This window comes from Megalopta genalis, chromosome 2, assembly GCF_051020955.1.
Source record: "Megalopta genalis isolate 19385.01 chromosome 2, iyMegGena1_principal, whole genome shotgun sequence".
NCBI lineage: Eukaryota > Metazoa > Arthropoda > Insecta > Hymenoptera > Halictidae > Megalopta > Megalopta genalis.
Window position 1 is genome coordinate 24,635,864 of NC_135014.1, and position 27,829 is coordinate 24,663,692.

The 27,829-nt window shown below is 39.9% G+C and overlaps 1 protein-coding gene across 48 annotated transcripts in view; it reads left to right on the plus strand.

The window, feature by feature from the left end:
- The window catches only part of Dscam1 (Down syndrome cell adhesion molecule 1), a 171,053-nt gene that overhangs the window by 104,691 nt on the left and 38,533 nt on the right, over window positions 1-27,829 (plus strand). For 24 of the 48 annotated variants that reach the window (XM_076518803.1, XM_076518825.1, XM_076518804.1 and 21 more), the window contains 4 exons: window positions 1,885-2,321; window positions 3,247-3,503; window positions 4,367-4,679; window positions 20,332-20,649. In XM_076518803.1, coding sequence (XP_076374918.1) covers window positions 1,885-2,321; window positions 3,247-3,503; window positions 4,367-4,679; window positions 20,332-20,649 — 1,325 coding nt within the window. Of the gene's footprint in view, window positions 1-1,884; window positions 2,322-3,246; window positions 3,504-4,366; window positions 4,680-9,000; window positions 9,289-13,993; window positions 14,288-20,331; window positions 20,650-22,179; window positions 22,465-24,917; window positions 25,206-27,829 lie in introns of all 48 variants that reach the window. The other 24 variants (XM_076518815.1, XM_076518842.1, XM_076518812.1 and 21 more) reach the window with 5 other exon arrangements.

The window sequence follows — 27,829 nt, forward strand, 5'->3', positions numbered from 1 at the left end:
GTTCGAATCGTTTCAGATTTTGCGAATAAAGAAAAGTATTCATGAATTTAAAAGCACTTTTAATGAAAAGCACCTCACCGGCATTAGAATAACCAGAGATCGTCGTACGATCGAATTTCCACTTGCGATGTATGTATTCGCTGTTACATGTAGATGACATAGTTACATCGCGACGATATGCTCGAAAATACGATGGATTTCATCAGAAATCCAATGATGCAAATTCGAATGCATTGCCCGGCGTGCAACTCCGATCGTACGACCTCGTCGCGAAGCACATCGCTGGTTATTCTAACGCTGCCGACACACTTTTTATCCACAGCGCTTTAGAACGTCGATAAAATGATCGTACATCAAGCTTATGCTCGTTCAATCTTCGAGCTTATGGTTATTTTAGTCGAGGAAGAAAATGATACAAATTCGAATCATAGGTGTATAATTTTCGGGAACAAAATTATCTGTATTTTCATAATTGCATTATTAGTTGTTTCTTTTAAATGAAAGAATACGTTGCATAATTTACAATCATTACATAATAATTTACAAATTGTAATATTCAGACTTTTGTAAATATCGAGAACGATGTAAGAAGTTTGATCACTTCGATTGGAATAATTGAAATATTTCCTGAAACAATTTCCAACTGCTTTGGAAATAAACTTTTGCAATCAGTATTTTGCAAAACGCGATCGTCGATTCCATGGGAATGTCTTCAGCATCTGCAAAGTGTCCGGTGACTTGTGGACCTGTGTGTACATGCGAATCTAGAAATCGAGACAAGAAACGAAGCGACTAGGAACGTAATCGCTGGATTTTATGCATTTGTAACAAAATTGAGCGGTTGCAATTTGATACAGTAAAAAGATTATTTCAATCTACTAAAGTAATTTCAATCTGCTATAGTAATTTCAATCTATGAAAGTAACGTCAATCTGTCCAAATTATTAGAGAACGAAAGAACTCGCTATTTAATTACAATTTCTTGCAATCGATGCAATTTTGCGTAAAAATCCACGGTCTAGTTATCACTCCGTGTCATCTCTAGACTGCAAAATCTTTGTGAAAATTCTTAAAATTTGCAATTCTTAAATTATTAAACAATTTCTAGGTATCTAAACAAGAATATTATATTATTAATATAATATTATATATATAATATTATTATATATTATATATTATATATATTATATATATATAATATTATTATTTGTCACATTCGCTAGAAAGTTCCTCTATTGTGAACACAGAATAATAACACGATCCATTTTCATCAATTTTCATGCATTTTACAAACTTGATTGTAATAAAAATGCATAAAGATCATCACGAAATGTATTGTCTTAACACCTCGATTACCGGAAGACTTTGGGGTCGTCGAGCTGCTTAATTAATTAAGCAATTAATATTCTTTCAATTTCTCGAAGAATTTATGAAACAATTTGAAAAAAGAATTTTGATACATTATGATTGATAATTCGATAATTTAATTGATCTGATAATTTATGATATTCCTGTCACGTTCCAACAATTTTTAACCCCTTTCACTGCCGCGTCACCCACGCGCGGATGGCATGCTAATTTTCTCAGACCTGAAAATTCAATTTTTCTCCAATAATAAATTGTATCTTCGAAATCTGAACTTCTCGATCTTAATACGATTCAATCAAACACTTTAATTTTGTAAAGCGTTCGAGGTCGTCGAATCGTTGAGAAATTCTCAACTTCTTTCTTTCTCAACTTTCGACTTAAAAATTAAAAAAAACTGCCGGTACTCGAGGTGTTCGGAAAAAAAAACGATATCCTATTGGCTTCGTTTCGCGTGACCATAAGAAGCTTCTTTCAGCGACCAGCCCACGAACAAATCCCTTTGCCCTCTCGTTGCAGATGGTACAAGTTCATCGAAGGTTCAACTCGTCGTCAACCGGTCCAGCTTAACGAACGCGTCCGTCAAGTCAGCGGAACCCTGATCATCCGTGAGGCCCGCGTCGAGGATTCCGGCAAGTATCTGTGCATCGTGAACAACTCTGTCGGCGGAGAAAGCGTGGAGACAGTTTTGACGGTGACCGCACCCTTGGCCGCGGAGATCGAGCCCAGCACCCAGACCATCGACTTCGGCAGACCGGCTACCTTCACCTGCAACGTTCGCGGAAACCCCATCAAGACGATCTCGTGGCTGAAGGACGGCAAACCCCTTGGACTGGAGGACCATGTGCTCAGAATCGAAAGCGTCAAGAAAGAGGACAAGGGAATGTATCAGTGTTTCGTCAGGAACGACCAGGAAAGCGCGCAGGCGACGGCTGAATTGAAACTTGGTGGACGATGTGAGTAGATAATTACTTTTTAGTTTTTCTTTTTACGTTATTTTTTTATCTATCGATCGATTTAAATGGGGGTTGTTTTGGGTACTTCAATTTTATGATCTCGATTGGGATTTTCTGGAATAATTATTTTTATATGTTCGATTACAATTTATATTTTTAATTATAATTTTCTGTAAGCAGTATTTTTAGAAATTCGATATCTATTGAACTATGTAGAAATTGAGTTAAGAAGTCCCTATTTATACTTTCGATTGAAATCCTTAAATGTTTTATAGAATTTATTTTTAGCTATTCAGTCTTCACCGAACCTGATCAAAATTGATTTCAATAGATGCAGCTATCGTATTTATATGTCTACGAAAAATTATTTTTGTCAATTCCTATCGAAACTGGTCAAAATTGAATCGAATGAATCGAAATCTAGTTTAGAAATTATTCTTAGCAATTCAATTTTCATCGAAATTTCTATTCGAAGGTGAATACGTTCGATGTATATTTTAAATTGATATTTTCTACTGAAGTTATTTTTACCAATTCAATTCATAGTCTCAATTGAAATTTACTTTAGAAATTATTTTTATCAATTCAATTTCTATTGAATTTCCTGTTCGAAATTCAAGGGAGAATATATCCAATGTATATTTTAAATTGATTGAAATTCTACTGAAATTATTTTTACCATTCAATTTATAATTTCAATCAATATGTCAAATAATATAAATAATGTAATAATTATTTTTACCGGTGGAATCTTAATCGAACCTGATGAAAAGTAACAAGAATGATTAACAATGCATTTCGTGCATTGTCACGACTGAAGAAAATATTTAGGTGGCTAATAAAAAATTGTCGAATGTCCACGCACTGTTTACGATCGACGACCATGAAAGACGTTAATCCAGACGAAACTATTTCGCATCCGCAGTCGAACCCCCGCAGATCCGTCACGCTTTCGTTGAAGAGACCCTGCAGCCCGGCCCGAGCATGTTCTTGAAATGTGTGGCCAGCGGAAACCCGACACCTGAGATCACCTGGGAACTTGACGGCAAACGATTATCCAACACAGAAAGACTGCAAGTCGGCCAGTACGTTACGGTTAACGGCGACGTGGTTTCACATTTGAACATCTCGAGCATTCACACCAACGATGGCGGACTCTACAAATGCATCGCAGCGTCGAAGGTGGAGAGCTTGATTTTTTTTCGCCTTTTTCTTTCCGCGTTTCCTTTCTGTCTCGATTTTGCATACGGTATAAAAAGGGGAGGTGGTTCGTTCTCAGCCTTACTGCTGCGATCTTAAAGGTTTTGGGGCAAACGTGCTTAATGCGAGACCCATTTTTTTAGAAGGTTTTCTTTAAAAGACTTTTCCAAAAGATTTTTTATTAAAAACTTCATTCTTATTAGAAGTGGGTAAATGTCTAAAAACTAAAGTTGGGCCAGAAATAATGTGTTCAAATAAATAATGATTATAACTCGTTGGTTGTTATGAATTATTATGAATTAGTTATAAAAATCAGCAAAGAAACAATCCATAAAATAATAATCAAAGAAACGATTTTACTTCACGAAATTTTCGCAATAATTTGTTCAAAGTAATGCTTTTTTCACAACAAAATGATTCGTATAATAATATATATATTATTATTATTATTATTGTAGTTTATATATATTTAATAAACAACATCGCGTAAACCAGCCTAAAAACATTTTAGGCAATTTTCAAAATTATTTCAAATAATTATGAAATAAAATAACATGTTATTTGAGATAATATTTCAAACAATTATTCCAAATAATTATGAAATAAAATAACACGTTGTTCGAAATAATATTTCAAATAATGATGAAATAAAATACCACGTTATTCGAAATAATATCTCAAACAACGTTACGTTAAAATGGATCACGGGCACGAAAATAATTACGAAATAAAATACCAAGTTATTTGAAATAATATTTCACCTAATTTCGAACGTGCTCGGGGTCTGTTTCTTCCAATGTGATTTTACACGACAGAACCAAGAACCGTGGATCTCGTGATTACAGGTTGGATCCGCGGAACACTCGGCCCGATTGAACGTTTACGGACTTCCCTTTATTCGCCACATGGACAAAAAGGCTATCGTTGCTGGTGAAACTCTTCGCGTGACCTGCCCGGTTGCCGGATATCCGATCGAAAGCATCGTATGGGAACGGGACACGAGAGTTCTGCCGATCAACAGGAAACAGAAGGTCTTCCCGAATGGCACGCTGATCATCGAGAACGTCGAGAGAATGAGCGATCAGGCTATTTACACGTGTGTCGCACGCAACGCCCAAGGTTACAGCGCCAGAGGAACACTCGAAGTACAAGTCATGGGTAAGTTCGATGCTCCTTTTCTTCTTAGACTATGTTGATATTAATCTGGATCGCGCGGATCGTCGATCGTCGATCGGAAAAATTGTCCTATTCCGGAGTATTTTTTTTCTTTTTTTATTAAAATCCTCGGACTATTTTTTCATCGAAACGTTTTCCGATTTGTGGTCATTCTACGTTAAATCTCGATTATTCGAAATTATATCGTCACTGAGAATTAAAATTTGATATATTTTTTATGATAGCTAATGTTTTATGTATGAAACAGAATTGTGTGATTTCAACAAGGATTTACATAATTTATAGTTAGATATGTTTTTGAAATATTAATACGAGCAAATGTATGTTTACAATCATATTTAAAATTTGATTTCTCTTTTATATCTATTTATTTTTTCATAATATATTATTTTATTTATTTTTATGTTGACATAGTTAATTCTGGTTTACAGAACAGTTAGAAATTGGAAAATCTTTTTGCTATTAATAATCTTAATAAAATTGCTATTATAATTATTTTCCTAGCAAATTCTACAAAATGCATTTATCACAATAACATGTAACCATTAATTGCAACAGTAGCATATTTTCTATTTTCAAACACTGAAAAGTGGCGGATTTCGCGCATTGCATTGTTTTTAACGTATTCCATTAAAATATGAAATTATGAGTGAAACATATTTGGTTAAATTAGGATACAAAATATGTAATAAGATATAAATAAAATAAGAGTAATCGTATATAATAAGAGTACTAATAAGAGTAATAATAAGAGTAAAAGAGTATAATAAGAGTAAATTTTTCGAGGATAGTATTTATGCAACCATAAGTTCTTTTCGGACAATTCTACACGGTTTCCACGAAAGAAAGCAACATTCGCGAATAGAGGTCGATGAAACTCATCGCTAGAAGAGACGAGACTCATTCAGACGGGCACGAAACCTGTCGATATTGTTTTTAGGCCACATTGAAGGGTAATATGGAGCATGAGTGGTCCGCAGCAGACGAGTACCGCGGCTCGGTTAACTGAAATGTGGCACACCGGATCTTTAGCGGTTCATTACAGCGCGACGTTCGTTTTAAAGGCACCGTCACGAGATAAGGCTCGTTTTGCGAGCAGAATTTCAAATGTCAAGTACGAGACTTTTACCCGGGACACACACACACACATTCTCCCTTTCAGTACTAATTCAGTTATTGTATCGATAACTTAGAATTTCAAATGTCAAGTATGAAACTCCAGCCGGCGAGCTCCCTTATTAATAATTCATTATATTAATACTTCAGAAGTGGCATCAAAACCAAATATGTTTTGCTCGGAATTTTATATTTGAAGTAAATGCATCTTCAATGATTATATATTTAAAAGAGCTTGAACGTAGAAAGTGGATAAACTTTAGAAAATAAAACATTGTTTATAGTCTCAGGTGTGTATATTTTAGAGCGATTTGATCTTTAAGGTTAGAGGACAATGGAATGCATAAAAATATATCAGAATACATAAAAATGCATCAGAATATATGACAATATATGAAAATAATGTAAAATACATTAGAATGCATCAGCAATACAATACGATGCATCAAAATACATCAAAATACATTAAAATACTTCAAAATACATAAAAGTGCATAAAAATATACCATAATACTATAAAATATTACAAAATACTATAAAATACTACAAAATATTACATAATACATGAAAATGCATCAAAATGTAGTTAATAAGTTAGTTTTTATACCAAAAATTTATAAACGCAACCAGCTCTTTTTAATTGATAAAAATTACTCATAAGTGTTCATATTTTACAAACAAATTTGAGAAAGCTCATAAAAAATTTCCGTTTTCATGAAAATGAGTGAAACTTGCATTTGAACGTTCACACATTCTGTAAAAATTCGATAAAACTGGGGAATAAAGTCTGTGTTCCCGAAAACTGAGAAAAATTGTCGAACATGAATTTCCACATTTTTTTTTTTTTTATAAACGAAAATGTTGCAGACTTTTGTTCGTCGCGAACTCATTCTCGTTACTTTATCATAACCAATTATCAAAATTCTGATTTAACGTAGATTGACCATACATTTTTGAAAAATATTCGGAACAGTGTGCGATCGAACAACGATCGATCGTGTTCACAGCATCGCGCGATCGAGCACCGATCGATCGTGTTCCACCGGTAAAATCGCCGGTCCCAAACTGATTATAATTACCAATTCGACCAAACGAATCGCGAGTCGCGAACGGGATCCTTCGTAAACTGTTCTTTCCAGGTATTCGTCAGATTAGACCGGACGAATGTTACACGATCTGTCGCACCGAACGTTCTATTGCAGCCTAAAAAAACGATTCTTCCAGCGAGTCCTGGCCCATTTCGACGGTGTCGATCGGGCCAGTCACGTCACGTCCTGTCGAATATCGCGGTCGAACCGAGAGCCGCGTGAGAAACCGCACGACCGTGATAGAAAAAAAAAGAAAGAAAAGAAAAGAAAAAAGAAACGAAGCGAAACCGCGTGTGTTCGTGATATCCGCGTTTGCCGGCAAATCCGCGAATGCAAAACGGACACGGACACGGACGCGGACACGCACACGGACGACGACCCCGTTGCTGATTTAACGAACGCTAGAGAACGTGGCGCGAGAGAAACGCCTCGGAAAAGCGGCTCGAGAGCGCTTTCGTTGGAATGTTGGAAGTTGGTATGGCGGTGGCCGACGATCGACCGTAAGAAATCTGGTGCATTCTTGTCAGAATTGTTCTCTCTTCGCGCGTCCACCATTCGTAGTTACCGTTGATCCGCAGAGTTACCGTGTCTCTGTATATAATACATATTCGTCAACGAAATGGGTCGGCTGCGTGTCTTCCGAGCTTCGCCATCTTCGAACAGCTACCCTCCTGAATACAGTTCGACCTCCGTATCGTCGCCGGAGCTCGACAAACATTTCATTCGGACGACGGATCGGAGACAATGGCCGACGAATTCAATTTTATTCGACGAATTCTGTTTTATTCGACGCTGTCGGGCAAACGTCCAATCGAACGAGAATTTATCCGAATGAGATTTTTGACGAATGAGGACTCGATCGAATAGGAATCCAGTCGAATAAGAATCCAGTCGAATAAGAATTCAGTCAAATAAGAATTCATTTGAATAAGAATATTAGTTGAGGAAGAATTCATTCGAATAAGAATTCAGAGTTGAATAAGAATTCAGTTGAATAAGAATTCAGTCGAATAAGAATTCAGTCGAATAAGAATTCATTTGAATAAGAATTCATTCGAATAAGAATTTTATAGTCGAAGAAGAATTCATTCGAATAAGAATATCACAGTCGAAGAAGAATTCATTCGAATAAGAATATCAGTCGAAGAAGAATTCATTCGAATAAGAATTCATTCGAAAAAGAATTCATTCGAATAAGAATTCAGTCGAATAAGAATTCATTCGAATAAGAATATCAACAAGAATTCATACAATCCACAATCGATTTGAACAAAACTGATATCATACAAAGTATCTTTTTTCCCAAAGTTTATCGATTTGTCTCTTCCATATTCAAATATTCAAAACGTCTCAAAATTTATGAATATATTTGCAATTTAACGTTGCAATTTTAAACGCAAAATAATGCCATTTCGTCGAGCATACTCGTCGGAGCCAGCTAACAGGTTAATATTACGCAAATAATATCCACAAATAAACGAATAAACTACAATAAAAAAGAATACAGTCTATAGAGTATGAATTAAAAAATATAATCGACGACTTGGCAATTCGATCCATGCTCAGAAAAATCGATAATTGCTCCTTACCGTCTTACGAATCTCTCTAATCACTGTGGATTTTATGTATTTCTGAAAAAAATGTATTTTATATTAGAAAATAATAATTTATATATTAGGAAAATTTAAGATATAATAAAAATGTAATCTAATTTTTTCCCATTACATCGCGCTCAACTTATTGCAATTATCGAAAGAGACGATACATTTTCATCCGATTTACGTTCCCTGCAATTAAATTCAATTTTTAATTTTGCATAAAAATCCGCGGTCTGCCAATCGCGCTCCATCGCGTAGGATAACTGTATTCAGGCAGCAAAGCCATGAAAACTGCCGATCAGCTGGACCCGGTCGCAGCGACGCGATTCGAGGCCGGTCGGCCTGTAATCTGGCGATAGACGCAGCCGGCTCATCGACGTCTACTCGATCACACGACGACGTTACGACACGAACACGTCTCACGCACACGTACACGTACATGCGCACATGTACGCCCGCGACCTGTCATCATACGTCCATACATCGATCCTCCACCCTCAGTGCCGCCCACGATACAGCAGTTCTCGTTCACGAAGCTACCGATGAACGCCGGGGAGTTCGAAAACCTGCAGTGTATCGTACCGACCGGTGACCTGCCTTTGAACATACGCTGGAGCTATCCCGGAGAAGAGATGGGCGGTTCCTCCGGCGTACTTGCGAAGAAGGTCGCGGATCGCGTTAGCATGCTCATGATTTCCGTCATCACCGCGAGACACGCGGGGGAGTACGTTTGCACCGCCGAAAACGCGGCTGGAACGGCGTCTCACTCGACCACGCTCACCGTAAATGGTTCGGGCCCAATGAATCCGTTCCTAGAGAACAGTTTTATCTCGTTTTTCTTTTTTTTTTCATTTCGTTTCTTACATTACCGTTCATTTCGACTTACCTTCGTTTCTGTTCCGTTCATGCACAATCCCGGCAAAGAGCACCGTAGCGAACCCAATACTCTCACACTCTCTCTCATTCACTCACTCACTCACTCACTCTCTCTCTCTCTCTCTCGCTCTATCTCTCTCTCTTTCTCTCTCTGTCATCCTGGTCCCGTAAATCGTGAATCCACGTCCGTCACACGTCCACGTCGCACACTAGTCAGGGGTTCTAACACGATTTTAATACAGTGGGTACCAAAATTATTGCACGAGCGGGGAATAAGGGATTCCTGAGGTAATTTGAAGCAACTTTTCCTTAGCGAAAATGTTCTACGAGGCTTCGTTCACGAGTTATTAACGAAAAACTGGGACCAATGAGGGACGAGCACTCGGCTGGCGCGAGGCGGGCCAGCTAACGAGCGCGCGACGCCCAGTTCCGCTCATTGGCTCGGCCGCCTAGCGTCAGTCGAGTGCTCGCCTCTCATTGGTCACTGTTTTTCGTCGATAACTCGGGAACGAAGCCTCGTAGAACATTTTCGCTAAGGAAAAAATTGCTTCAAATGGTCTCAGGAACCCTTCGTTTCTCGGTCTTGCAATAATTTTGGGACACTCTGTATAACCTATGCCGAACCCGGTTAACCGAGAAAGGCAACAAAAATCGTTCGCGCGATACAGTTTCTTTGCACCGATTCGGTTATTTCACCGAATTCGCGATAACGAGAGGCGTTTGCACAATTCCGTAGCTTCGGCGAAAATTTCATTGTCTCGCGTGTTTAGAGCGACTCGTGTTTATATTCGGACAGCTTCCAAAATGAGACAGCTTTTTAAACGGAACAACTTTTTTAGAAGTGGACGAAGTGCTTTATATTGATTTGAGATGCTAGGGAAACTAGTTTACTAGCCATTGTTTATTGAAATCATTTCCAAAAATCCCAATTGGTTAAAATAAAGAAAAAGGCAAGAGGATCTTGCGTCTTTTAACTCATTTATCCGAGCTTATAACGAAAATTTAAACGATGCGTTTCGTAGATCTTGATAATTTAACGCCGAAAATTTCATCGAAATCTGCTGACGTTTTTATCGGTTGCAAACAATTATAAATAGCGAAAATCGCAGTTTGCCACGACTTTCGACCGAAAATTGTGAGAAATCTAGAGATTTTGACATCCAGAACGCATTTTTTAAACTTTCGCTCTAGGCTCAGATAAAGAAAGTTACGGAACGCGAGCTGTTTTACTGTAAAATATTTAAATATTGTTTTATTCACGCTAACATCACCGAGTCGGTCGCAAAAACCGTATCCTGTGAACGAGTTGTAACCTGTATTAGAAAAACGGTTCCTTAGATTCCAGATAGAACGGGTTAACCCGATCGGTGCGGGTTACGAGCAGGGATTTAAAACGGTTGTAACATTGGTTTCGGTTTTGGACACAATCACGGGAAACGCAATTAGCGTTACATTCGTTACGCGCTTATCGATTTCTGGCTGACAACGAGATGCAATAAATTCTCCCTAATTGACGCTCAGCTTGTACACAAAAATGGATAAATCGCATCTACTCTTCCCGAATTGTCCATTTTTGTGTGCGATCTGAGCGTCAGTTAAGGGAAGTTTACTGTATAATTGCCTTTCAAAATGCAATAACTTTTACAAAATCGTACCCAGTGATACGAAAAAATATTTTTAGGACGTTAGAACTTCACCTAGTTTACTAACTAATGTTTAAACATTTTATTCAAATATTTCATATTTATTCGAACGACAGAAAAAATGAGTCGCTCGTACGTTTTCGAACGTATTTTTCCTCGCATAAGTTCCGAAGAACCGAAACCGATGACCTCCGTTTCACAGTGAATTCTCGCCAATCGACGCTCAGATTGCGCGCCAAAAAATGGACAATTCGGGAAGAGTAGACAATCGGTAACTACGAAAACGAGCCGGAAGGTTCCATTTTTCTGCACAATCTGAGCTGTCGCGATGACAACTCGCTGTCACCGGGTGAAACCGAGTCGCTTTTGGCCGTCCAGTAACCGGTCACCGAGACGACAGATCGGTCGACAGAAATGAGTCAGAAAACCGCGTCGGATACGCGTGACGATCTCGCGTTTCGATCTCTGCACGCGAGACCCGGCAATCGAAACCCGTTCACCCGACCTCTCGCGACCCTGCGATCTCTGTTGTTCAGTCGGGCCGCAGCTTCTGCCGATCGCGTTCAATGCCGAGGTCGCCAACTCGGGAGACTCCGTATCCGTGCCGTGCTCGATCTTGAAGGGCGACATGCCCATGGACATCGAGTGGGCGTTCAACGGCGTGCCGATCGACAAGTCGAAAGACTCTAGCATCACGATGATCAGAATAAACAAACACCTGAGCACCCTTAGCATCGACGGCGTCTCGGCAAGACACGCCGGAGAGTACGCCTGCTCCGCATCGAATCTTGCCGGTTCCGTCAGTCGGTCAGCAACCTTAACGGTGAACGGTACGACTCATCCCTATTCTGATGCCTGCTGCTCGTCCTTTTCTACCCCCCCCCCTGCGACTCCTGCTGCTCCTGCTTTTACTGTCACAGAGGTTTCTCCCGATGTGTGATCCATTCTCGGCTTCTTTGCCCCGGCTTCTTCGCGAAAGGTGTCTCCCAATTCCCTTGCTGGAAGGTGTTCTTTCCTGTCTGATGGTGTCCTTTTCTGTCTAAAGATGTCCTTTCCGATTTAAAGGTGTCTCTTCCGGTTCAATGGTGTCTCTTTTTATTTAAAGATGCCTCCTCCTATCGAAAGATGCCTTCTCCTATCTGAAGGTGTCTTTTCCTTGCCAAAGGTGTCTTTTCCTTGCTAAAGGTGTCTTCTGCTTGCCGAAGGTGTCTTCTCCTAGCTGCGTGATAGCGATATCTTCACCGCCATACCAACCTCGTCGTTCTCCACTCGCGGAAATGTTTAGAATGGTCACGTGGTTGGAGTTTCTCTTGGAAATGATAGATCTTGGATTTTTGCTGTAGACGATACTTTTGGAAAGAGAAGTAGAAAAAACTGAGCACAGCAAAATTACTCTTTTGTATCGATTTATTAATTTCCTATGAGTTATGCTATAATATATTGCAAGGTTCGAAATAAACAATGATCTTTTAGTTCATTTTAGAATGATTTTGTTAGAAAAAAGCCATGATTTTTTTTCGATCTGTTCGATAATATCATAAGCATAAAAAAACGATCTACAATATTGTGTCTTGATTATCAAAAGTACTAAAACTTCGTCGTCTTTTATTCAATCCAAAGATTTACCATTTACAATAAAAATTCTGATTGTTAACTGCGTGATCGTTCTGCAGAGCACACAGGATGCATCGTACTACTGGGATTTTATCGTCGGAATGGTTATTGATCGAGGGGATAACAGAAAATTGAGTTTAAGCTGCTGCATCGTCTGAAAATAATTCGATACACTTTCGTGCACTGGTACGCTGCAAAAATATTATGCAATTGATGCATTTGTTTTAAGGAATTCTATTTTATATAGGAATAGAATTGCTGCTACGGATTAATAGTAATAAACAAAAATTCATTTAAAAAACGTGTACCTCGGAATATACTATAATCATCAATATTTTTATTTCTTCAACTGGTACAAGACGCAAAGATAAATTCAGTGGACAACGGATTTTTGTGCAAAATAAAAACTGTCTGCGTCGATTGCAAAACGCAACAGCTACACACACGTTCATTTTAATGAGTAATAATTTTAATGAGTCGATGGACGTATAACAGTGTTCGCAAAATTCTTTAAATGTCTTCACCACTTTGATTACTAATTTGATTATTAATCGATTACTAAATACCGTTTTAGACCACTAATTTTTCTCAGAAATATAAAAAAAACGGCGTTCAGTTGTCATTCCTACAAAGCAGTGCATGTCTGAGACGTTTAGTTCTCGGTGCAACAGCCCCTTGCACTCGATTGGCGACTCTTTCAGGCGACCCTGAAAATTGTTGTACAATTTTTCAAAAGAATTTTCACATTATTAACGCTAAACCTACCATGACGCTCATTTTAACCGGTTACACATTGTTTATTATAAGATTGCTATCGTTATATAGATTCTCGCACACGAAATAATAATTAACAATTCGTGCTCATATTGTTATAAAATCGATCATATAAATTCAATCTTATCGCTCCTAAAAGAACAACATTCGCGAATCGCCTTCAGTACTAACGACTCATCGTTTACAATAAATACTTAAATTAATATCAGTAATTAAATTAAAATAGTTCACAAACGTTTTCTACAATCGAACAGGTTAAATCTTTTCCCAATAAAAACAATCGCGCCATACGGAAACACTTTGAATTGAAAAAAAACACCCCTTTCATTTTGAGGGTGAAACAGCCTCGGGTGCAAGGGGACGAAAGTGTCCCGAATTATTTCCGGAAGAGACTCCGGCATAAACCACCCCCTTAACGTAGAAACTATTTCTCTATCGTTAACCGCTGCGAATGGTACCAGTCGTACGATGCACCCTCGCAATACACACCCCGGCATCTCGAAACGTCGTACGTCGTCGTACTATCTTGAATCGACGCTCGCTCGCTCTCTCCCCTCCGTCTCGACTCTTCTAGTCGTTGCTTCCAGTCGCCCCGCAAATACTACCCTTCACGTTCGGCGACGAGCCGGCCAGCTGGGGCGAGCTGGTCTCCGTTACCTGTTCGGTGGCGAAGGGCGACCAGCCCCTCGAGATATCGTGGGCTTTTAACGGGACTCCGATCGACAGCCACCATGGATCCGACGTTGTCGTCGCGAGCACGAACAAGAAAAACAGCGTCCTGACTATCGAGTCGGTCGCGGCGAGACACGCCGGCGACTATACGTGCTCGGCGTCGAATCGTGCCGGCGCCACATCGCACTCGGCTCAGCTGACCGTGAACGGTACATGCGTCGATCAATTGTGTCTCCTTTCTGACTGTCACTCTCGTTTCTTCCTACCTTACGACAACAAGCATTTACACAGAGCTCTCTCTCTTTCACTCTCTTTTACTTTCTCTCTCTCACTCTCTCTCTCGCTCTCTCTCTCTCACTCTCTCTCTCTCTCTCTCTCTCTCTCTCTCATTATCCCGAACACTATCAAACGCATTCCGATCCCAAGCAATCGTCGTCCTCTTACACCGTCGGTTCTCCATCATTTTTTCGCGCGCACAGGATCCAGCAGTTTTTCTCGTACGATCGACGCTCGGATCTGTGAGTTCGCGGCTGCGATCCTGAGGGTCTCGTCGACGCTGTAACGACCGATCACGATAACGATGTTTTAGTGGTATTAATGCGAGCATTGGGTAACGTTGATTTTGCGGTTTGGTAACTGGTGCGTGATCGTTTTCTTTCTGCGGATCTTTGTGCATTTTTGTGCAGATTTTTGGGGCTGGGGAATGGTTGAATGTGATGGTAAATAATAGGAGAAATAGTTAAATACAATGGTAAAATAATGGGAGAAATATTTAAATATAATGGTAAATAGTAAGAGAAATATTTAAATATAATGGTAAATAATAGGAGAAATAGTTAAATATAATGGTAAATAGTAGGAGAAATATTTAAATATATTGGTAAATAATAGGAGAAATAGTTAAATATAATGGTAAATAATAGAAGAAATATTTAAATATAGATAATAGGAAAAATAGTGAAATATAATAGTAAAATAATAGAAGAAATATTTAAGTATAATGGTAAATAATAGAAGAAATATTTAAATATAATGGTAAATGATAGAAGAAATATTTAAACATAATAGTAAATAATAGGAGAAATATGTATAATGTGTGTTGACACTTTGACTGACACTACAGTACCCTCCATAAATTCAATTAATTGACCTATTTAGTCGAATTGAAATTGAGAAGTTGAGTCGTGTAGCAGCAATTATTTTCTATCAACGTTTTTACGTTTTGCGGATGATGAAATTAGGAATATATAATAGAACGTAACAGTATTTTTATTTTATTTTAGTTTTATTAGAAGAAATTGTTCAATCAATTATAGAATCTTCTGACTTTGTCTGTCTTAGTCTGAACATTATTTATTAATTATTATACCGGAAAAATTTCCCATGATAATCTACCAATTAATTGTTCTTTTTTTCTAAGTCTGAACATGGAAATTTGCACAATGATCTGCAATCTAACGACTGTCACTCGTTTTCATGTAATAAGCACAAATGCGTTACTCTCAATTTTTTAATTGCAGAATAAATCAAATTTTCAACTGACAACACTTTTGACGGCTTAATCGTATAACTTTTACGATTAAAGCAGGGATAAATGGTTAAAGTTGACAATTTTATAGAGCAATGAAAAAATGAGTTTGATGACGAAAAACGACATTCGATTTCGTGTTTAGTACATCGAAACTTGCGATGAATCACCCAATGGTTATCAAAACGCTCATTTACATTCTACAGGTTTTGCACTCAAAATTAATCGTTTTATCAAGTTCCTGTCAAATGTGAAAATTGAATGATATTTTATAAACATGATTATTGCAAGTTTATGAAGGCTTATTCTCTAATGCAATTTGTATTATTTCATAAATGCGTATAGAAATCCATATTCAATTTTATAGATCATATTTTCCTTTGTGTAAATAAATTCATCATTTTCGAAGGTTTCGTTCACCGCTTCGCAAAATAAATTCACTTTTTCGTATATAAAATTAACCCTTTCACGAATCAAAATTGCCAAGCTGTTGTTCAATTTTTAAAGTACATAAATTCTTACTAAAATTAAAAATTGAATGAAAGACATCCAATCTTCATCTGCGAAAGGGTTAATTTTATTTTCAGTAAAATGAACCTAATTTGTAAAACGATGAAGAAAACCTGTAAAAGGGTTAAAAAAAATAATAACGGGTTAAGGGATACAACAAATACAAACGGATTAATTAGCAGTTGCAGGAAGATAAATACGATGTACGAAATCATTATCATCATTGAAATTTAATATGTTCACCATGATCTATAAAATGATCAAATATTTGCTGTAAAAAATGAATTAGATCTTCAAAAGGATGAATTTCTCGTGCAAAAAGTTAACTATAATTTTCAAAACTATCAATTTCGAGTGCAAAGCCTGTACAATCTCGAATCTCGATAAATGTATCATCACCCTACTGCGGATCTTTATGCAAAATAAAAAACGTCATCCCCGTCGATCGTCAGAAATATAAACCACATAAAAATCAATTTCCCGCTTTCAACAATTTCAACAATTTTACAACGTTACAAAATTCTGTTAACCTCTCTTCGCAATTTCGTTCTCCATTTTCCCATTTCCGCCAGAAACGCATAAAGATCCGCACGTCCGATTCGTTAAATCCTCGAAACGATTCCGCGGCGAAGCGCGGTCGTTACAACGTGAAGCTCGCGTAGCACACGCCTCTCGGATGAATTGTTTCTCACCTGTGCCCACCGTTTCGTCCATGCTGCCCCACCGTGCCGGTGTCACGCAGTCGCGCCACAGATCCTCCAGTTCTCTTTCGGCGACGATCCCCTGAACTCCGGCGAGATGCTGTCGGTCTCTTGCACGATCGTCAAGGGCGACTTCCCGGTGAACTTGACATGGACGTTCGACGACACCCCGGTAGACTCGAGCCGACCGGACGTTCATATCGTAACCGATAAGAGGGTCAGCTTCTTGAGCATCGACAGCGTGGCGGCGAGGCACGCCGGAAGATACAAGTGCACCGCGTCGAATGTCGCTGGATCGGACAGTCACACCGTCGTGCTATCGGTCAACGGTACCAGCCCCGCTCGTACACGAGTTCATTGTCTTTGCGGTTGTGCCAGGCCATTCGAAAACGCGTCGACGATCGCGAGGGATCGCCGACATACCGGTCGCAGGAAAAACGGCTTCCAACGAATGCGAACGCTGTTCGCCGTAGCGCGCGGATAAACGCGGTAGAACGATCTGATTGCGGACTTTACGCGCTTCTGATCGATTTGAAAAGCTGTTATTTAAAGCAGTGAAGAATTTAAAACGGTTTAATTACGGCGATGTAACTTTCATAATTGAACAAAGATGGAAATTTGTTTGATTCTTGTGTACCGCCCCTGGCAAAATGTATTCGAACACTTCTTTAGTACGCTATAACTTTTTTAAAAATTGAACGAAGTGACTTGAATTTTGTTTGAATGTTAAAGAGGCCAGTTTATTGTAAAATGGTACTAAAATATATTTTTTTAACTCCTTTATTTGAACCTGGGAGAAAAATTGAAAAATTTATGAAACGCGTTTCTAAAATCTTTTTTCTAGGCTCAGATAAAAAAATCGAAAAATTGAGTTTCTTTTTATTCGTTTTTTTGTCATTTCAAGTAATAGCAAAATTAAAAGAAAAATATTTTAGTCATTGTACACTAAAGTAGCCTTATCGTCCAGAATTAATAAAGTCTTTTAGTCCAGTCTTAACCCTGGAACTACCCCCTGCTATTTACGACGTAAATAACATTGTGGAGTTGCGTTGTAATTTATATATAAACAATATATAATTGTATATATTACAGTATATTAATTATATACTATTATTATATACTTTTATTATTATTGTATATTTTTTATACATTAATTATATATTACAATATATTATAGATTATACATAATCCTAGTTTCAATATTTATTTGTATTTGGTTTGCAGCAAACTAAAAATTTTGTAGTCTCGCCGGCAGCCCCAAGGGGGTTAACAACCCCAAAAGGGTTAACAACCCCAAAAGGGTTAACAACCCTAAAAGTTATTTTTTTCAAAAAGCCTGTTCGAATACTTATTGCCAGGGGTTGTAAAATTTGTTCGATCCTTGTTCTCGCAAGCTTTCCGCCTTCCGATTTTGATCTCGCATAAAGATCTGCATTCTAATAGCAACAAACGCGTCCAGAAGCCGGCCGTCTCCCGCCAAAATGTTCGCGACACGGCCGCGCCTCCCCTGTATGCCAGCGACGCGGATCGATCGGCGCGTTTTTCAATCGCTTTCTCTACTATCAGTATTATATTCCCTCTCGTAAACTTTTCTTGTTTTCCGCAGTAATATCTTCATAGTGTATAATCTGTATGGAAAGGCTACTGCCGTCGTCGTGCCGATGATCGAACACGCCAAACGTATGTCGATCCTCGTGTACCGGTTCGGGAAGGTAAGATTATCGTCAGAGACGACGGCAGGTAAGGACACACGGTCCATCCCGCAGATGCAGCGAGACGATGGTCCATGTTGACTTTCATTCACGTGTTTTCGTATCGCTTGTTCTTTTTTACAGTCTTTCCGTTTCGTACATATCTATATATCCTCTCGTATCCCGATCCCGCTCAGCGTTCTTCTCTGAGATCTTCTATCCACGGTCAGGCTCGACCCTTAACCCGTCATCCGACAGCTCCAGCGCGTCGTTCTCGTGGTTCGTGGGTCGTCGAGCGCTGCACGGTGCTGCGAAGTCGCGTTTCATCGCTCGAGAAACGATCTTCTTGCGTCCATTCGTGAACATAATTAGACCGCGGATGCAATTCTACATTTTTCTAGGTTAGGTTCGAGGAAGTAGATTCGAGAAGAATCTTGCTTTTAAGGTCTTTGTTATTTGTACATCGAAACTATATTCTATTTTTAATGTGACAATTATGGTTCTGGAATTTTATATTTTTCTAGGTTAGGTTCGAGGAAGTAGATTCGAGAAGAATCTTGTTTTTAAGTCTTTAGTTATTTGTATATCGAAACTAAGTTCTATTTTATATGTGATAATTATCGTTCTGGAATTTTATATTTTTCTAGGTTAGGTTCGAGGAAGTAGATTTGAGAAGAATCTTGTTTTTAAGTCTTTAGTTACTTGTACATTGAAACTAAATTCGATTTTATATGTGACAATTATCTTCGTTCTGGAACTTTACATTTTTGTAGGTTAGGTTCAAGGAAGTAAATTAAAAAATATCTTGTTTTAAGTTTTTAGCTATTTGCACATCGAAACTAAATTCTATTTTAAATGTGACAATTTTTCTAGGCCAATTTGAAGAACGTAGAAAAAGGTAGAATCTCGTCTTCATTATCTATCCCCTTGCAGATCATAAATAAATTCGATTTTGAAGATGATAAATTCATTGCGGATGGTTCTGCAATTTTGCATTTCTCTAGACAAGATTCAAGGAAGTAGGCTCAAAAAGATCTTGCCCTCAATATTTAAAAAAAATGACGAATAGATTGTGAATTATCCTGCAATTTTACAATTTTCCCGGCGAGGTTCAAAAAAGTAGGAAAGCTGAACAATACATCCTGACCTTTCGTTACACACATGTTCAAACAATACAGAATGTTTCATAATCATGTTAACACCTGGAAAGGGATGATTCCTGAGATCATTTGAAGTAACTTTTTCCTTAGCGAAAATGCAATCCGCGGCTTCGTTTGCGAGTTATTAACGAAAAACGCCGACGAATCGAAGAGCGAGCGCTGCCAACGCTCCGCCCTTTCGCGTCGCGCCGGCCGTCTGACGCAGCGGCAATGGTCGCGAGGGCGGGGCGGCAGCCGTACGCGATCTCTCATTGGTCACCGTTTTCCCTTAATAACTCGCGAACGAAGCCGCGGATCGCATTTTCGCTGAGGAAAAAGTTGCTTCAAATGACCTCAGGAAAATATCACTCCTTAACATAATTACGAAGCACCCTATATATCTGCAACCCCTGTAGTAAGATACGCAATCCGGATAACATCGCCACTCATTCTCAAAACGGTGCTCCAAACAGACCTAAAAATAAATGTCGGACGAGATGAAACATTTCGCAATTCGAGCGATGAAACGGCAGTTGGTCGAACCGAGCGTCGTTGACGCGCAACGGCGTCGCCGCGCCGCGTCCCCCTCCGTGCAAGCCGTTTCCCGCGAAGCGGCGGAAAAAGCGAAGCGTCGTATAAAAAAAAAGGAAGTGCTTGATGGAAAAGCTGTTTTGGAAATTCCAGTCGGCCCGCAATTGGCGCCGTTCTCGTTCGGCGAGGAGGCGGCGAACGCCGGAGAAATGGCTACCGTTCAGTGCGCCGTGATCAAGGGCGATCTACCCTTGAAGATCGTGTGGTCGCTGAACGGTCGGCCGATCGAGGTCGGACACGCGTCCGGCGACCACGGTTTCAACACCCCGGATATCGTGGTGATCCGAGGTAGCAAACGGATCAGCACCCTGACGATAGACTCGGTAGCTGCGAGACACGCGGGCGAGTATAAGTGCACCGCGACCAACGCAGCCGGATCCACCTCGCACACCTCGGTACTATCAGTGAACGGTACGGTTTGATTAGCCCTGCTACGATTCGGTGAGCCGAGATTGGATGGTTGGTGGCTACAGATCGGATGGCTACAAGTATGTCCCTATCGCTTCGAGTACTCTGTTAGGCTAATAATCGCTTTTTTTCTCAACGAACGAGACTCCTCGTCACCCGTCGTCAGCACACGCCGCGATCGTTCCCAGAGAGGGTGGAGGGTGGAGGTAACGTTGATCGACATTCTTCCATCGTCCGGGTCGATTTTTCTAGATCCTTATAGATCCCAGACACAATTAGGTCTATCACTGCGTCGCTGGTCCCTGTCCAATCATGCTGTCACGTGCCTGGACACAGATCCAGTGTCCTTACAGACCAATCACGAGCATCAGCTAGCTTGCTGTTCCGTGTCCAATCGTACTGTTACGTGTCTGGACAAAGGTCCAAGGTCCGTTCTGTTCAATTAAGTAGGTTCCAACTAGGTTCATTATGTCCCTGGTCACAGCTTCGAGGTCCTTTTACATCCCAGACCCAACTATTGCGCATCACTAGGTCGCTAGTCCCCGGTACTGTTACGTCCCTGGACGCAGACTCAGCCAGATCCCAGCTTGCCGGATGGAGTCTCTCGCGAGTTCTAGTTTCTAGCCACTTTTCGCGCGGATGTAGGTTTCGCGCTTCTTGGGCGTACCTTTGGAGAAGTAGTCCAGGTAGGAGACCTACGGGGATCAATACTTAGGCAAGTTGGGGAACGCAGGTGGTGCGGCCAGGTGTCATGGCCAACCACCGGAACTGGAGCAGTAGCTAAATGTTACTCGGATTGACCGAACACTGATCCCTTACTAGTGACGCGAGCCTAACATGAAAATAGACGACGAGAGATGTGAATAATTTGAACCGAAACTTCGTGACGTGCATTGGTACGATAAGTCGGTTTTAAGGAAGCTAAATTTCTGATTATAATCGTCGAAATTTATATCTTCTGGCAATTGAGAAATAAACTGATTATAATTTGCTTGAACGAGTAGCCTAAACGCTGACCTGCAAGAAGTAGGCTCGTGCGGAACATCGTGCAATTCAATCATCTTTTGATGCACTAGCTTATAAAACAGTCGAAAAGAATCAATTATGTAGTACAAATGCATGTATTAACGATCTCATACAGAAGTCAGTGTCCAATGCGAGGATTCGAAAGGATCATTGCCGCGAAACCGTCGAAAGCGCCTAGCTAGCAAAGTTCGATGAAATCGTAGGATTAGCTAGGACATAAAAGTCGTTCAAATTGAAGACTGAGAACATCGCAAAAGATTCGACGAAACAGAAAGATTCCTCGTTCCGAATCCCAAGCGTTTGGGGCACGATCGAACAGCATCGAGGCCCCGTCCTGTTCCCGCTTAGCTACCACTCAGGCCCTACAGATTTTTAGACAGCAGCTCCGCGAAGGATTTCCGCAAATAGACGTTCCATACGTAACAGTACGTTTCCATAGTGTTTGGCCCGGTCTACGTAGACACATGGTGTTCGCACAATCCCATAGCATTGTTGTGACGTCGACAGTGCCGCCGCGCATAGCCCCGTTCGAAATGGCCGACGAGGCTGTGAACTGGGGCGACTCCGTCTCGGCAGTGTGCACCATAGTCAGCGGGGATTCCCCGCTCGAGATCAGCTGGGCGTTGAACGAAAACCCCATCGAGCAGAGTCATCGGATATCCGTGACTACCACCAAAAGGAACAGCCTGCTGTCCATAGACTCTGCGAGTCCGAATCACGCGGGCACGTATACTTGCGTTGCTTCGAACGCAGCCGGCGCAACCAGCTATTCGGCGGAGTTGACAGTGAACGGTACCTAGAGTAGATCCTTCGAGCGTGTAACAGACAACTGCGTACAGTGGTGCACGGTGAAATTTACGCGAACGGTTCGACTTGTTGTACGGGCCAGCGTCTTTCATCGCGTCGAGCTCGATAGTCGACGATAAAGAGAAGAAGAGTAGAAAAAATGAAGAAGCAGTTTCGCAGCGAGTCGTCTGAATTTGCTAATTGTAGCACCAATGGATAGCTGAGATTCTCCCGGTTAAAATGAGCCCAAACACGACGGGAATCGAACATTGTTTACCGAAGAGTTCATTACACAGTGTGAGTCGCGAAATTTGCACTACTCGAATAACTTTAAATTAGATGATCTTGAAAACTTGGATACCTCTCTACATACAAGAGCCTTTACTCATCTAAGAGACCACGTGCTTAATCATTTTTCGTAAAATGTACAACTTGAGAATTATTTGAGGTAACTAGTTTCTACGGCTCACCCTGTAGGTTGCTTATTAGTTAATCAATCCTGCAACGGCTGAAACTTGTCCGATCTACGTCGTGTTTGGACTCGTTTTAATCAGAAAACTCTCAGCTATCCAGTGATGCTACAGTCGCGAAGGTACGACGACAATTATATTTTGCTGTGACTCACTAAAACGTTGTCGATGTAAATTAAACCGCGCACCACCACCGCGTATCGTCCTCCATCGCTCCTCTCCTCTGTCTCGATCCCTCTCTCCCCACGAATGGCGTCGGGCGAACTCGTCGGATTCTTCGTCGCTTCGATCGGAACCGATCTGAATGCAATCGATTCTTCGCAGTCGCGCCGCAGATAGCTCCGTTCGTGATCACCGAGGAGCCGGCGAACGCGGGCGACTCGATCTCCGTGGTGTGCGCCATTTTGAAGGGCGATCTGCCGATCGAGATCACGTGGGCGTTGAACGGCGAGCCGATCGAGCGAAAACGCTGGGACATTAACATCCTGGCGACCACGCGAAAGAACAGCATCCTCAGCATCGAGTCCGTTGCCGCGAGACACGCGGGGGAGTACACCTGCTCGGCGTCCAACAAGGCTGGGGCGACCAGCCACTCGTCTACCCTGGTCGTGAACGGTACTTCTCTCGACTGAGGCGTCCTTCTGACATTTCCCTGTTCGCACATCCTTTGTCTATCGTCCCCAATTACGTCGGTGGTTCGTGCTTGGAGTCGCAGCCTTCTTCTATCGCGCGCACTCGTGCTTACCTTGTTAGATCCGCTTGGTCTAGGTGGCCCTTGGATTACAGGTCGAACGTTCTTTCTGGTCTTTTTCCTATAAATTGTAAACCAGACTGCGGACTTTTAAATTGTCTGCATCGACTGTAGATACATGACAATGTATTTCCTGTTTCAATAATTTTAAAGAGGTGAAAATAATGCAGGCAATATTTTATCGTTTCGCGTTCGATGCGATCATTTTTGCTGTGAATAAATGAAATTCGCAGGCTGGTTATGATCGCTTCGAAAACGATGTGTGCAAAGTTTCACGAGGGTTGAACTAGTTTAGAATTAATTGTGAATCGAATCTTGCGTTGTTGTTCGAGAAGTGTCTTCAAGCTTTGGCTAATCAAGAAATTCGATTCTTTACGATTTCGTTCATTGTGCGTTGTCCAAGTCGGACTGAGATTAATATAAATAAATCAGATTAATGTAAAAAGACATTTTAGCCATTTGCTAAAATTAATTGTCTTTACTGATTGTTTTATCTTAGTCAGTGCAGCAACAAGAAAGATCAGACAGACGTTCGCAGTCAGCAATTCATTCACCCTGTACATTTTTCTAATTAATTAATAATTATTATTTCTGCTATATATTTCAAACATTCTACGTTCGCTAATGTTCCTCAAATAACGCAGTGCATAATATACGATATATTCTAAGAATATTATAATAAATATAAATATCCGATCACTCTGAAATTTCGCACACGTCGGGCATTTTTCGAATCAAATTTGATTCGAAGAATCTGTTCGAAATATTTCTCGAATAAAATTTGATTCGAAGAATCTGTTCGAAATATTTCTCGAATCAAATCTAATTCGAAGAATCTGTTCGAAATATTTCTCGAATAAAATTTGATTCGAAGGATCTGTTCGAAATATTTCTCGAATAAAATTTCATTCGAAGAATCTGTTCGAAATATTTCTCGAATAAAATCTAATTCGAAGAATCTGTTCGAAATATTTCTCGAATAAAATCTGATTCGAAGAATCTGTTCGAAATATTTCTCGAATAAAATCTGATTCGAAGGATCTGTTCGAAATATTTCTCGAATAAAATTTCATTCGAAATGTTTCCCGATTCAAATATTGTCCCAAAGCTGTCGCGATTTAGAAGAACGAGACCAAGAAAGCCGGAGTGCTCCAGTAGACGGTAGTCGTCGTCGAATAGTGGTCGGTCAGTGGTCGCAAGGACAACCCTTTAACGAAAAGATTCTCTGTTGACCCTAGTTGCCCCGGAGATAGCTCCGTTCGCAATCAGCGAGAAACCGGCGAACTGGGGGGACACGGTCACCGCAACCTGCACCATGTTGAAGGGCGACTCCCCGATTCAGATCGAATGGTCGCTGAACGGCGAGCCGATCTCCCACGATTATCCCGGTATATCGATCGTGACTAGCAAACGCGTCAGCCTGCTGACTATCGACGCGGTGACAGCGAGTCACGCCGGCGAGTACACCTGTGCGGCGAGCAACGCGGCCGGTGGAACGAGTTTCACAGCGACGTTGGCCGTGAATGGTACTGAAAACACGTGTTCCCTGGCTGCAGGGGAGATTGCTTTATGCTCTGGATGCATGCGCGACACTCGTCCGGACAGCTTTCCATCACATCATCCCGTTCTTCGGCGACACATCCTCCCCGTTCTCCCTCCGTATCGTCGCGGTGCAGACATTCGATCGTATCTCCATCACGAAATTGCCCTCCGAGCTAATTCTCGCGTAAATTAGCGCTAATTTTTGCGACTGCGAATTAATCCTACTGTGGATCGTTTTCATATTTTAGCGACTGCGAATTAATTTTTTTCTTTTATATGGTGTTCAACGTTTCGCGACTGGAAATTAATTCTTGCGGAGATCGTATTCACCTTCTTGCGACTGTGAATTGATCCTGTTGTTGGTCATATTCACCTTTTTGCTAATTAAATCGACCCTTTTGCGGGTTTTATTTGTTCTTTAAAATATAAATTTAAATTTAAAAACAAAAATTCAAATTAAATTTAATTTAAATTTGTAAATCAAATTCATTTTCTGGCAGACAAAGAGAATTGTATCAGAATCCGGATGGTTTTTTCATTCAGTTTATACATTTTTTGTGAATTTGAGTATTTATTTATTACGAAATTTCATTAGGAATAATGAGCAATAAGCGTGGCTCTCTTGCTTTCACCATGAAGAGATTGCACTTTAAAGGGTTTCTCGATAATTATTTATAGAATGTCATTCAATTTTTCAATTCAATATGAATTTTATCAATTACAAGTCTTATTAATTTTAGATACAAATCATTTCAATAATTACAAATCAGTGAATCCAATTTGCAATCTACGAACGAATTGATCTTGCTTGTAAGAAACGAATACGATCTATAAAAGGTTTGATCTTGCAATGGATGAGAATGATCTAGAAGAGGATTAATTTTGAGTCGAAAGCTACGAATGTATTAATATTGAATTGAAAACTACGAAAGCATTAATATTGAATTGAAAGCTAGAAAAGTATTAATATTCAATTGAAAATTGCGAAAGTATTAATATCGAATTGAAAGCTAGAAAAGTATTAATATTGAATCGAAAACTACGAAAGCATTAATATTGAATTGAAAGCTAGGAAAGTATTAATATCGAATTGAAAACAAAGAAAGTATTAATATTGAATTGAAAACTACGAAGGCATTAATATTGAACTGAAAGCTAGGAAAGCATTAATATCGAATTGAAAGCTAGGAGAGTATTAATATTGAATTGAAAACTACGAAAGCATTAATATTGAATTGAAAACAAAGAAAGTATTAATATTGACTTGAAAACTACGAAAGCATTAATATTGAATTGAAAGCTAGGAAAGTATTAATATTGAATTGAAAATTACGAAACCATTAATATTGAATTGAAACCTACGAAACTATTAATATCAAATTGAAATCTACGAAACTATTAATATCAAATTGAAACCTACGAACCTATTAATATCGAATTGAAAGCTACGAAAGAATCAACATCGACCTGATAAAATATCGAGAAAAGGCCCGCCTAAAGAGAGTTCAATGATCCCTGGAGCGTTCTAGCCGCGTCGAGAATGCGTGAAGACGTGTTCGCTCTATTCTACTGATCCCCAGTTGCACCGGAGATCTCGCCGTTCGTGATCGGAGAGGGGCCAGCGAATTGGGGGGACACAGTGACCGCAACGTGCACGGTATTGAAAGGGGACCACCCGATCCAGATCGAGTGGGCCCTGAACGGCGAACCGATTACTCGCGATCAGTACGACATATCGATCGTTAAGACCAGCAAGCGCGTCAGCGTGCTGACGATCGACGGCGTGACGGCGACGCACGCGGGCGAGTACACCTGCTCCGTGAGCAACGCAGCAGGCGGGACCAGTTATTCCGCATCTCTTGCAATCAACGGTACAGACACCACCATCCCTTACATCCCCTAGCGGGCATGTCCGGCGAGCAGCCTGCCTGGTTTCGTTTGCTAGACCATGCGATAGCGCGCAGATAACGCTGACCAACACGTGTTTTGTCTCCCAATGACCGACACTGGACGATCCTCGAAGAGCGTCAGGGTTAGGTTCGAATCCGAAATCGAATTGCTGTAGGGTAGTGGAGACGGTTAGCGTTGCTGCGATCAATTACTGTACCTTTGCTTTGCTTTCTTCGGGCATAATTAGGTTTGTATTTATCGAACGAAGCGTATTCGATTGTTTTATTCTTTTAATCTGTTTATTTTCGAATAAAATGAGTTTTACGTGTCTTGTTGGATAGGGATAAAGCTAATTATGCTTGATAATAATTAGCTATAGATATATCTGACGAAACATATGCAATTGTTTTATTCTTTTAATCTGTTTATTCTTTAATGAAAAAATTTATTATGTCTTGTTGGATAGGAATTAAGTCAATTATGCTTGAAAATACAAAGCTATAAAATATATAGCTTTATATTTATCGAATTAGATATAAATATTAAATTGTTTTATTCTTCTAATTTCTATGCCTGACATATTGAATCATTTTATTCTTCTAATTTGTATATTTTCGAATAAAAAGATTGATATGTCTTATTGGATAGGAATAAAGTTAATTATGCTTGAGAATAATAAGCTTTATAGTTATTGTATAAGACATATTAAATTGTTTTA